General features: G+C 38.7%; 1 protein-coding gene across 5 annotated transcripts in view; it reads right to left on the minus strand.

Annotated features, from left to right (window-relative positions):
• ARHGEF9 (Cdc42 guanine nucleotide exchange factor 9) overlaps positions 1-12,066 on the minus strand; it is a 450,802-nt gene that overhangs the window by 365,592 nt on the left and 73,144 nt on the right. For all 5 annotated transcript variants that reach the window (XM_065915654.1, XM_065915656.1, XM_065915653.1 and 2 more), the window contains one exon: positions 9,691-9,785. In XM_065915654.1, the coding sequence (XP_065771726.1) occupies positions 9,691-9,785 (95 nt within the window). The remainder of the gene's footprint in view (positions 1-9,690; positions 9,786-12,066) is intronic.

The following is a 12,066-nucleotide window of genomic DNA, read 5'->3' on the forward strand; positions in this document are numbered from 1 at the left end:
TAAACGACCCAATCAAAAAGTGGGCCAAAGAACAAAACAGACATTTCTCCAGAGAAGACATACAGATGGCTAACAAACACATGAAAAGATGCTTAACGTCACTCATTATCAGAGAAATGCAAATCAAAACCACAATGAGGTACCATCTCACGGTGGTCAGAATGGCTGCTATCCAAAAATCTACAAGCCATAAATGCTGGAGAGGGTATGGAGAAAAGGGAATCCTCCTACATTGTTCGTGGGAATGCAACCTAGTACAGCCACTGTGGAGAGTAGTGTGGAGATTCCTTAAAAAACTGGAAATAGAACGGCCATACGACCCAGCAACCCCACACCTGGGCATACACACCGAGGAAATCAGAATTGAAAGAGACACGTGTACCCCAATGTTCATCACAGCACTGTTTACAATAGGCAGGACATGCAAGCAACCTAGATGCCCATCAGCAGATGAATGTATTAGAAAGCTGTGATAAGCTTTGTGATAAGAAAGCTGTATATTCCATATATACAATGGAATATTGCTCTGAGATTTAAAAAGCATACATTTGAATCAGTTCTAACAACTGGATCCTATTAAGTACATCAGAGAAAAAAAGAACACCAATACAGTATATTAATGTGTATATATATATATATATATGGAATTTAGAAAGATGGTAATGATGACCCTATATGCGAGACAGCAAAAGAAACACAGATGTAAACAACAATCCTTTGGACTTTGTGGGAGAAGGCAAGGGTGGGACGATTTGAGAGGGTAGCGTTGAAAGTGTATATTATCATATGTGAAGTGGATCACTGGTTCAGGTTTGATGCATGAGACAGGGTGCTCGGGGCTGGTGCGCTGGGATGACCCTGAGGGATGGGATGGGGAAGGAGGTGGGAGGGGAGTTCTGGATGGGGATCACGTGTGCACCTGTGGCTGATTCATGTAGGTGGAGGGCCAAAACCACTAAAATATAGTAAAGTAATTCACTCACTTCAGTCGCTCAGTTGTGTCTGACTCTTTGCAAGCCCATGAACCGCACCTCGCCAGGCCTCCCTGTCCATCACCAACTGCCGGAGTCCAATCAAACCCATGTTCACCAAGTCGGTGATGCCATCAAACCATCTCATTCTCTGTCAGCCCCTTCTCCTCCTGCCTTCAATCTTTCCAGCATCAGGGTCTCTTCAAATGAGTCAGCTCTTCGAATCAGGTGACCAAAGTGCTGGGGTTTCAATTTCAACATCCGTCCTCCCAATGAATATTCAGGACTGATTTTCTTTAGGATGGACTGGTTGGATCTCCTCACAGTCCATGGGACTCTCAAGAGTCTTATCCAACACCACAGTTCAAAACCATCATTTCTTCGGTGCTCAGCTTTCTTTATAGTCCAACTCTCACATGCATACATGACCACTGGAAAAACCATAACCTTGAGTAGACTGACCTTTGTTGGCAATGTAACGTCTCTGCTTTTTAATATGCTGTCTAGGTTGGTCATAACTTTCCTTCTAAAGAGTGTCTTGTAATTACGTGGTTACAATCACCATCTGCAGTGATTTTGGAGCCCCCCAAAATAAAGTCAACCACTGTTTCCACTGTTTCCCCATCTATCTGCCATGAAGTGATGGGACCAGATGCCATGATCTTAGTTTTCTGAATGTGGAGCTTTAAGCCAACTTTTTCACTCTCCTCTTTCACTTTCATCAAGAGGCTCTATAGTTCTTCTTCACTTTCTGCCATAAGGGTGGTGTCATCTGCCTATCTGAGGTTATTGATATTTCTCCTGGCAATCTTGATTCCAGCTTGTGCTTCCTCCAGCCCAGCATTTCTCATGATGTACTCTGCATATATGTTAAATAAGCAAGGTTACAATATACAGCCTTGATGTACCCCTTTTCCTATTTGGAACCAGTCTGTTGTTCCATGTCCAGTTCTAACTGTTGCTTCCTGACCTGCATACAGGTTTCTCAAGAGGCAGTTCAGGCCATCTGGGAATCCCATCTCTTTCAGAATTTTCCACAGTTTATTGTGATCCACACAGTCAAAGGCTTTGGCATAGTCAATAAAGCAGAAATAGATGTTTTTCTGGAACTATCTTACTTGTTAGATGATCTAGCAGATATTGGCAATTTGATCTCTGGCTCCTCTGCCTTTTCTAAAACCAGTTTGAACATCTGAAAGTTCACAGTCCACGTATTGCTGAAGCCTGGCTTGGAAAATTTTGAGCATTACTTTACTAGTGTGTGAGATGAGTGCAATTGTGCAGTAGTTTGAACATTCTTTGGGATTGCCTTTCTTTGGGATTGGAATGAAAACTGACCTTTTCCAGTCCTGTGGCCACTGCTGAGTTTTCCAAATTTGCTGGCATATTGAGTGTGGTACTTTCACAGCATCATCTTTTCGGATTTGAAATAGCTCAACATAAATTCCATCACCTCCACTAGCTTTGTTCGTAGTGATGCTTCCTAAGGCCCACTTGACTTCACACTACAGAATATCTGGCTCTAGGTGAGTGTGAGTGATCACACCATTGTGATTACCTGGATCATGAAGATCTTTTTTGTGCAGTCCTTCTGTGTATTCTTGCCACCTCTTCTTAATATCTTCTGCTTCTGTTAGGTCCATACCATGTCTGTCCTTTATTGAGCCCGTTTTTTCATGAAATGTTCTCTTGGTATGCCAATTAAAATAAATAAATTAATTAAAAAATAAAAATTAAGAAATAAAAAAAGAGATCACTGTGAGAAGTGGAGAGAGGACAGAGTGTAGAACACTGGCTTCTGGTAAGAAAATAACTTGAGTTCTCCCTTCTCTGATTTCCCAGTTTAACTATGCATGTGTTTTACATGCTTTGGCTAGGGCAGAGCACACAGCAATTTCTCATTTAAAGGAGGATATCCTTGGTTTAAGTCAGCACTGAATTTCCAGAGGGTTCTTCAAAGCCCTGCTCAAAAGCAAGCAAGCAGTCCATGAAATTTCACATGATCCTCTTCTGCCCCCTCTCCCACTAGTCAGATGTAATTCATCATCCGGAATTTCATAGAACACACCTAGGACTTCTACTTAGGTCCTCAAAATTTTGTCTCTAAATCAATTGGCAAATAAGGGATTTACTATGCTAGTTTGGGTGATCATGCCTGACTATCAAGGAAGAATTGGACTGTTACTTCACAATAAAAGTAAAGAAGATCATGTCTGGAGTACATGAGATTCCTTGTGGCATCTCTTACTATTACCATGCCAGTGATTAAAGTCAGTGGAAAACTATGACAACCCAAGCCAGGTAGGACTGATAATGGCTTGGACTTTTCAGAAATGAAGGTTTGGGTCACTCTGTCATGTAAAGAACTACAGCCAGCAGAGGCGCTTGTTGAGAGTAAAGGGGATACTGAATGGATAGTGGAAGAATGTGTTTATGAATACTAGCTATGACTATTTGACCAGTTATAGAAATGAGGACTATAATTATCATGACTATTTCCTTCTCATTTTGTTTTACATAGGTTTGTGTGAGTGTTTCTTCCCAGATGTTTTCACTAGATTAACTTTTTAATCAGTAAAGTAGATTTCCCTCTCTAATATGGGTGGGCCTCTTCTAATCAGTTAAAGGCCTAGATAGAAGGCCCCAAGAAATAGAGTATTTTTCAGTGCACAGCCTTTAGATTTTAACTTGAACTTCAGTTCTTCCTCCTTCTAAATGGAATCTTGACTCTCCTTGAGTTTTCAGCCCAATTGGGGCAGTCTGTAGATTGGATTTTCCAGCCTCCACAATTATATGAACCAATTTTTCAAAATAAATCTCTTTATGTATGTGATTAAATACAAATATGTATTGGTTCTGTTCTTTGGAGAGCCTTAACTAATACAGACAGAGAAAAATGAGACTGGTTTTAATTTAGAAGAGACTGTGTCTTTCTTCATCACTGGAGTGGAGGTCTCTTGAGGAAAGGAACTTGGTTTGACTCTTCCCTATATCCTGAGGGCTCAGCACAGGACCTGGGACAAAGTAGACACTCATGTAATCCCTATTAAGCTGATGAGAGTTAAGTTAACTCATCAGTCAGTCCTAGGCTTAGTCAGTGGAGCATGGCTAAGCACCTCAAGAAAGTTCTACTAGCTAGGCTGCCTAGAGTGGCCATGAAGTCACAGTGTAGGAAACAAGTTCATCAAAAAATAGTTCAACACTTTCTGGATAGTTTAAATAGATCAAAACAATGAGTGGCTCTCAAAATTTAAAACTATTCTGGCACAAGCATCACAATAAATGACGGAAACAACTTTCAGAACTAATGTACTTCATCTCTCTGCCTCAAGCAACACTGTACTCAAGTCCTTTCAGAAGTTTTTACAGAGCAACAGGAAGGATGACACAACAGACAGCCTTAACCCTCTAATGCATCATCACCACTAAGTTTTAAGTTGTTGTAAACTAAAATCTTTCTAAATATAACAAGAGCAAATGTTCACCAGGCACATGCCACGTGCCAGATTTCTTGCTTAGATATTCACATATATTAATTACTTTAGTTCTCAGAATGGCCCTAAGAAGTAGGTATTAGTCTTAGCCATAGCTTATAAAAGAAACTGTGACACAGAATAGTTGAACAATTTGTCTGAGGTTACAAGGTAATATAGCAGACCTAACAGGATAACAGACTGTCTAGCTCCAGAGACAACCATTATGCTTTTATTATATACTAGTCACTTTTCTTAAAAAGTAGGTCACAAACACAATTGTCATAATGCAGAAATTCAGCTTTATCTTGGATCCCTTATTGAGGTATATAATTTGTCAGTTGGAGAGAAATGAAAGGAAGTTGAGCAATGCTGTGCCAAGCCATATTGTAAACCAAAGAAAAAAAAGAAATATCAGTAATACTGATCCTGTATTTATTTTAAATTGTGATATTTTGTCAAATGTTAATTTTTACACTAATTTTTAGTCTTTTAAAATATTTTATTAAAGTATTATTTATACTTATTGTTGATTTTTTTTTGGCACCCTCCTTAAATTTTGTGCCTTACTCACCTTATCTTAGTTTCAGCCCTGGAATTAAGTGGAGCAGAAGGAAAAAAGGAACATCTCTAATCATTTTGCTCTATGTACCTGAAGCACCTATTTCCTGGGCAATCCAGACAATAGTGGGGCCTGGCTTTATGAGTATAGCTATGGAGACCTCTTTGGATACCACAGTACACCTTTGGTTAGGCGAAAGGGACCTTTGAGGGCATCAATTTTTTTTTTTTTAATTTCAAGAGGAAGGAACGTAGGCCTATGAATGTGAAGGAAGAGAAAGACCCCCAAGTTACCCAAGACCAGGGCTAGAGCCCAGGACTTCTGTCTCTCCATTTAGTACTACTTCAATGGCTTGCCATCAGAAGGGATCTTTGGGTACTGTGGTATAATAAAAGTTAAATATTTGGGCCTTGTCCCCAGCTCCTGGCACATGAGCTTCCAAAACCCTTGGAAACTCCAGAGTGACAAGAGTATCTTTTATAAGCTAAAGATATAACTAATCAATAGGGGCACTTAGGTAGCTTCAGGATGGGGGCTTGTCATCGAAGAAACCAAAGCATGAGATTAGAGTTAGAACTTCACCTTCCCAGGAGGAGAGAGGAGCCCAAGATTGAGTGCAGCCACCAAAAGCCAATGATTTATTCAACTGTGCCAACAAAATGAAATTTCCATAAACCCTCCTAAACAGCAGGGCTTGGAGAGCTGCCTTCCAGGTTAGTGAAGGTTCTGGGAGGGCAGTGTGCCTAGAGAAGGCATGGAAACTCTACACCCCTCCTCCCACACCTTGCCCTTTGTACCTCTTCCATTTGGCTGTTCCTCAGCAGCATCCTTTATAATAAACCAGTAAAAGGAAGTAAAGTACTTTCCTGAGTCTTGTGAGGTGTCCTAGTAAATTGGTGGTGGGGGTAGTAGGAACTCTCAAATTTGTAGCTAAGTAGGACAAAAGTGTGAGTAACCCAGGGACTTGATACTCAAGACTGTTGTCTAAAGTGAGGGCAGTCTTGTAGGACTGTTCTCTTAAACCTGTGTAGTCTGATGCTAATTGTATGTAGTTAGTGTCAGAATTTAATTGAATTGTAAGACACCATTTGGTGTTATAGAATCACAGAATCAAAGAATTGGTTTGTATAAGGAGGGGAAAAAACCCTCTCAGGTCCTTACCCCAGCCAGGATGGAGATGGAAATCCCTACCTGTCTGACTCCTGAGCCGTTTCTGAGGAAAGCTTTCCATTCAAGGAATGTTTTGGCTTCTGGGAGAGTGAGGTTCACCTTGTTCTAAAGTTCATAGTGAGATACAGCAATGCTGGCAGCATAACAATTTCATGACATACACATCACTCCCAGCTTTGAGTTTCCCACAATCTGAAGCTCCCATTATATTGAGTATGTAGCCAAGTGTGGGCTGAGAAGAATATAGCCTCTATTGATCTTGTGCTCTTGGTAAAATGCAAATGGAAATTTGCAAGTTCTTCCAAGTCCTGAGATAATATATCTTTGCATTCTGAGCAAGGAATTCTGTCCTCAACACTGAACTTTTGTCCAACTCCAGTCTTGAAAGCCCCAATACCCCAGGATTTCAGAAGATAATTGTCACTCTGGCACTCTCTATAAGTTGCCAACTTGATGTCATGATTATTATCAAGCCCACTAATGCTCCTGCCTTTTAAGACTCTTGAAATTTTCCAGGATGCCCACCTCCTCATCCATCCATCTTGCAGTTTCCCAAGCCTGGTGTGCTGATTGTTATCTTCACAACAATCCCATACCTCTCACCACCCACTCCAGAAACACACACCATTTTCAGAACTCCTGATCATTTTTCAAAGAACACATCCTCTGGGATTCAGGATCCAATCTGTTTCCCTGACTTTTTCAAACAGTGAAGTACTTCTTTTACAAACTTGGGCTCAATCTTTTTTTTCCTTAAGATATATCCCACTGATCTGATTCCTCACTGGTATATTGTTCTCTCCTGATCAGACCATGGATTCCTTGAGGGCATATTTGTTTTTTAAATTCTGTATCCAAGCACCCAGCTCAGTTCCTGGCACATAGTCTGTCTTCCGAATGAAGAAATTAATAAATAAACAAACATAATGCGTGACTTAGAAAAAATCATTTCAGTTCCCTGCAAGATTCAGAATAGGGATCATTACTGTCCTCACAACTTTTTGAGGACAAATTATCACAGGTTCAAAAATACTGACAAAATTATAGAGATCAAAAGTATATCAGTAACTTCCAGAGGAGTGGAAGGACAGCATAGAATAGAAAGGGACATGAGGGAACTTTTGGGGGTGATAAAAATGTTCTATATCATGATTGTGTTGGTGGTTATATGACTACACATATTTTTCAAACTGCATTGAATTTCACACTTAAACTTGGTGAGTTTTAATTTGAGTAAATTATAATTAATAAAACTGAACCAAAATGCTCTAGATTCTCTCATTAATCAGTTGATGAGGAGAAAGTAGTTTAGAAGAGTTGGGGAGGATGAGCTTTGAGTTTCAGGGTCCAATGTGTTTCCCCTGACTCTAGGTTATAGGCATTTTCTAGATCTGGTTAATTTTTTCTATACAGAGTAGAGATTCTGATCACAATAATATGTGTTAAAGTTTTTAAAATGCAGCCATATCCATTATCTCTTTGGAGCCTCATATCCTGGGAGGGTAAGGCATCGCATTATTGCCCCTATTTAACAGAGTCAGAGAATAAGTCTCAAATTGATCTTAAACAACCTTAAGATTAGCTAACATTAGCAAAACCAGTGTTGGACTTAGGTGTCTTGACTATCAAGTCTGTGTTAATTATACTACACCTAACTGTTTTATCTTTCTAGCCTTGGATTTTAAAGCTCCTTTCTTCCTGAGAATCCAGACCATTTGATGTAAGCCATTTTTATTACTATTATTACTCTCATAAAAAGACCAAGGATGGACCAGGAATACAAAAACAATTGCTTAAGTATTTCAAGTACTGTGAATGCCATAGAGTTCATCAAGGCTTTCTTGGTGACTTCCATCATTCCCTTTAATCATTGAGTATGGACACTTTATCCTGCTGGAACCACCTCCCTGGATTTCACTTCCTGAGGCCTTACAAAGTCTGGCTTCCCCAAAGCAAGGGTTTTATCACACATGACTAGTTGTTACCTTTGAGCATACAAAAATTATTGATTAGAAGTATGCTGATCATTTGTTCTCTGAGTAAAAAGAGGACCAGCATGGAGATCTGGCTGAAATGAAAACAAGTGTTCAGCTTTGTCTGTTGATGCCCTTTGTATTAGGATTAATGAACCAGTTTGAATCTGTACCAAGGAACTCAAGTAAGGGAAGGCTGGCAAGAAAGCAAGTGATCAGAGGCAGAAAACAGAAGGCAAGCCAAGTGCCATAGAACTTTTCCTTTGGGCCACACTTTGCAACTATTAAACTAACAAAACAAAACAAAACAAAACTCTCAACTTCTTGACACCTCTCCCTGACCAAGAGTTTTTGTCATGAAACAGGCTTGAACTGCTGTGACTAGATGTCTTTTCTGAAAAAGAATACTCAAGTTGGAGGGTAATGATTAGTGAAAGCTAAGTCACTAGGTCAGATATCTCTGGGGATTGCATTCTTAGCTGTAATTTTTCACCAGGGTTTAACCACAGAGCTGTAGATACTTGTTCTCACATTGACTGACTCATGTAGACATAGAGACATATTAGAAAAAGTTATCTGCATACACCTCAAGCAAAAAGATGCAAATCAACAGGCCCATAGATACAAATGTATACAAAAAAGTATCAAATGTCAAAATACCCAAAGATAAACTCAGATAAAAATATATTGATATAGAGAGATATAGATATATAGAAAGGGAGAGACAGAAAGGGGGGACACACACAAACAAAGACTTCACTTATAAAAACACATTGTAGTCATGCTCAAGGACATCCATACATGCATAAAAGAAGTACTCTGATTCAGATATGTAGATGGACAAAGATGCATATATATTAATAGGTATATGTGAACAAGCATGCACATGCACAGAGATATAACAAGAAAAACTACACTTACTACACTCACATAAGTACTCAACAGACATGGATATGAAGACATGAATGTAGAGAAGCCTCTGAACTCCTAGGCATCAGGTATTATTTCTGCATTTATAAAACATCTTCTCCAAGGAAACGCATATAAACATGCCACCAGTTAGCACTGAAGATGATCATGAACCCAAAGGATATAATAAAAGTAAATCAAACTACATATGCCTTAAAAATCTCACAGTCCACCATCCAGTCTGCTACAGGAAAGGCAGCCAAATACATTGGCAGCAGCAGGGTGTGTGGAAGTCATAAAAAGTCCTCAACTTATCTAATAGGAAAATTAACCTCAGGGAGAAAAAGTTAATGCTCCCAATTTTTTTTGGAAGTCATAAAATAAACCCACTTTAAAACCATTTAAAAATTGTCTCCATTCCACATACTGGAAGCTCTAATACTTGCAATTTGTCTAATAAAAAGAAAGCTTAGAGAAAATAAATTGTCTTGGATGCTCAGTAAGTTCCAAAGGAACTAAGAAAGAGATCTTACCTCATTAATATGCTCTGTCTAATAAAAAGAAAGCTTAGAGAAAATAAATAGCCTTGGATGCCCAGTAAGTTCCAAAGGAACTAAGAAAAGAGATCTTACCTCATTAATATGCTCAGTTCCTGTTCCCTGAGGTTTCAAGTATCCACTGATGTTCTTGCAGGTTTCTAGTGTCTTGGAACCCTGGTCCAAGTTATCTGTGGTAAAAGAATACCCTTTAGATTGAATACCAACTGCAGCTTCTTTTAGACAGGTTCTGGCTGCTGGTCAACCTTGTATACCACTCAGAACCACCAGAACTGAGGTGAATGAGGCATGGGAGGTAGAGTTATGCTCAAGTGATTCGAGTAATGGGGACAAATATCAGAAAGATAAATTTTTTAAAAAGTATCATTTAAAAATCACATAAAGCTATGCAGAAGTAAACTTAACCAAGGAGTTGAAAGACCTACACTCTGAAAGCTATAAAGTATTAATGAATGAAATTGGAGATGATAAAAGGGATGGAAAGATGCCCAGTGCTCTTGAATTGGAAGAAGCAATATTGTTTAAATGGCCATACTCCCCAAAGCAATCTACAGATTTAAAGTAATCCCTACCAAAATATTCATGACATTTTTCACAGAACTATAACAAATTATCCCAAAACATATGTGAAGTGAAAGCTGCTCAGTCATGTCCTAATCTTTGTGACTCCAGGGACTATGCAGTCCATGGAATTCTCCATGCCAGAATATTGGAGTGGGTAGCCTTTCCCTTCTCCTGGGGATCTTCCCAACCAAGGATTGAAACCAGGTCTTCCACATTGCAGGCTGATTCTTTACCAGCTGAGTCACAAGGGAAGCCCAAGAATACTGGAATGGGTAGTGTATCCCTTCTCCAGTGGATCTTCCCGACCCAGGAATTGAACCGGAGTCTCCTGCATTGCAGGCAGATTCTTTACTAACTGATCTGAGGGAAGCCCTCCCAAAATGTATATGGAACCACAAAAGATCCTGAAGCCAAAAAAATAATGAAATATTGCCATTTGCAACAATGTGGATGGACCTAGAGAATAATATGCTTAGTCTAATAAGTCAGAGAAAGAATGGTACTATATACTACTACTTACAGGTAAAACCTTAAAAAAAAAAAAAAAGTAAGTCAATATGCAAAATAGAAACAGACTCACAGATATAGAAAATAAGCTTGTGATTGCCAAAGAAGAGAGTTAAGGGGAGAGGGATAAATTAGGAGTATGAGATTAACAGACATACATGGTCTGACAGACATGGTCTGAGGTTGAGTCTGGCCCTAACAAATTTTTCCTGTTTTTTTTGCTGTGAGATTAAAGAGCAGTATAAAATCTGGCTGTTACCATAAATGTAGGTTTATGTTCCACATAAAGAAACTTAGTGGGAGAGTAACAATGTCTGAAGAGCCTAGTGCTGTGCTCTTGATCTGGTGAGCAAGTCCGTGATGGATGGTGAATGTGTTTTCCTGAATTGTTATCGTCCTGCTGTTGTACTCTTCTTTACTCCTTTATTTGGTTAAAATTATAGAATATTTTATTTTTTTGCCCACAGTTTCCTAATAATTTTTGATGATATAACTCTTCATCCCCCTGTCTACCCAAGGACCTCATTCTTTATTAAAGCTTGTTATTTTGGCATATTTTAGTAGGGTTCAAAACAAATATGTACCAGTATAGTTGTCATTTTATTTTAACTTTATATATATACCATTGACTTGGCTTACAATAGTTTTATGATTTTAACCACTTATCTAGGTCATTTGATTATCATTTATGAAAGAATAATGTGAAGCTAAAGTAATTGCTAAGCCCTGAATGGAAATAAGATGTCCAAGAAAAGTAATTGCCTCTGCTTTATTATGTGCTCAAAATAAATATTGGAAATACTCAGGCACTGAACTCGGGGTTAAGGGCACTGTTGTTTTAATCTAGTGTATTTGCTTAGAGGAGACAAAATGCAAAAATGGACTGCTAAGTAGATGTTAAAATGTTGTGAAATATCTATATTGCTACTGTTTTGGAATTTGCATAAACTATTATATATAAAATAGATAAGCAACAAGGATATACTATATAATATAGGTAGTTATACCTATTATCTTACCCATAACCTGTAAAGGAATATAATCTGCAAAAACACTGAATCGCTATGACATGCTCCTGAAACTAAAACAATACTCTAAATCGACTGCACTTTTTAAAAAAAAAAGAAAGAAAAGAAAAGAAAACCAGTAAGAGAACTTAGGTCTTCTAACACCTGACTTAGTCATCAAGCATGGCTAAAGGATACCATCACCACAGATATACTAAAATAATAGATAAAGATACATCAGTTTGTTGTTACCTTCATGCAGCCAGTGTCTTGCTTAGTATTGCTTACAACTGCCCCAGAGCCATTTAACTGCATGGCATTAGGTTCTTCTTGCTATACCTTCCAACACTCTAGATCAATATGAACCTAAAGT

The sequence above is a fragment of the Muntiacus reevesi genome, chromosome X (genome assembly GCF_963930625.1).
Source record: "Muntiacus reevesi chromosome X, mMunRee1.1, whole genome shotgun sequence".
Taxonomy (NCBI): Eukaryota; Metazoa; Chordata; class Mammalia; order Artiodactyla; family Cervidae; genus Muntiacus; species Muntiacus reevesi.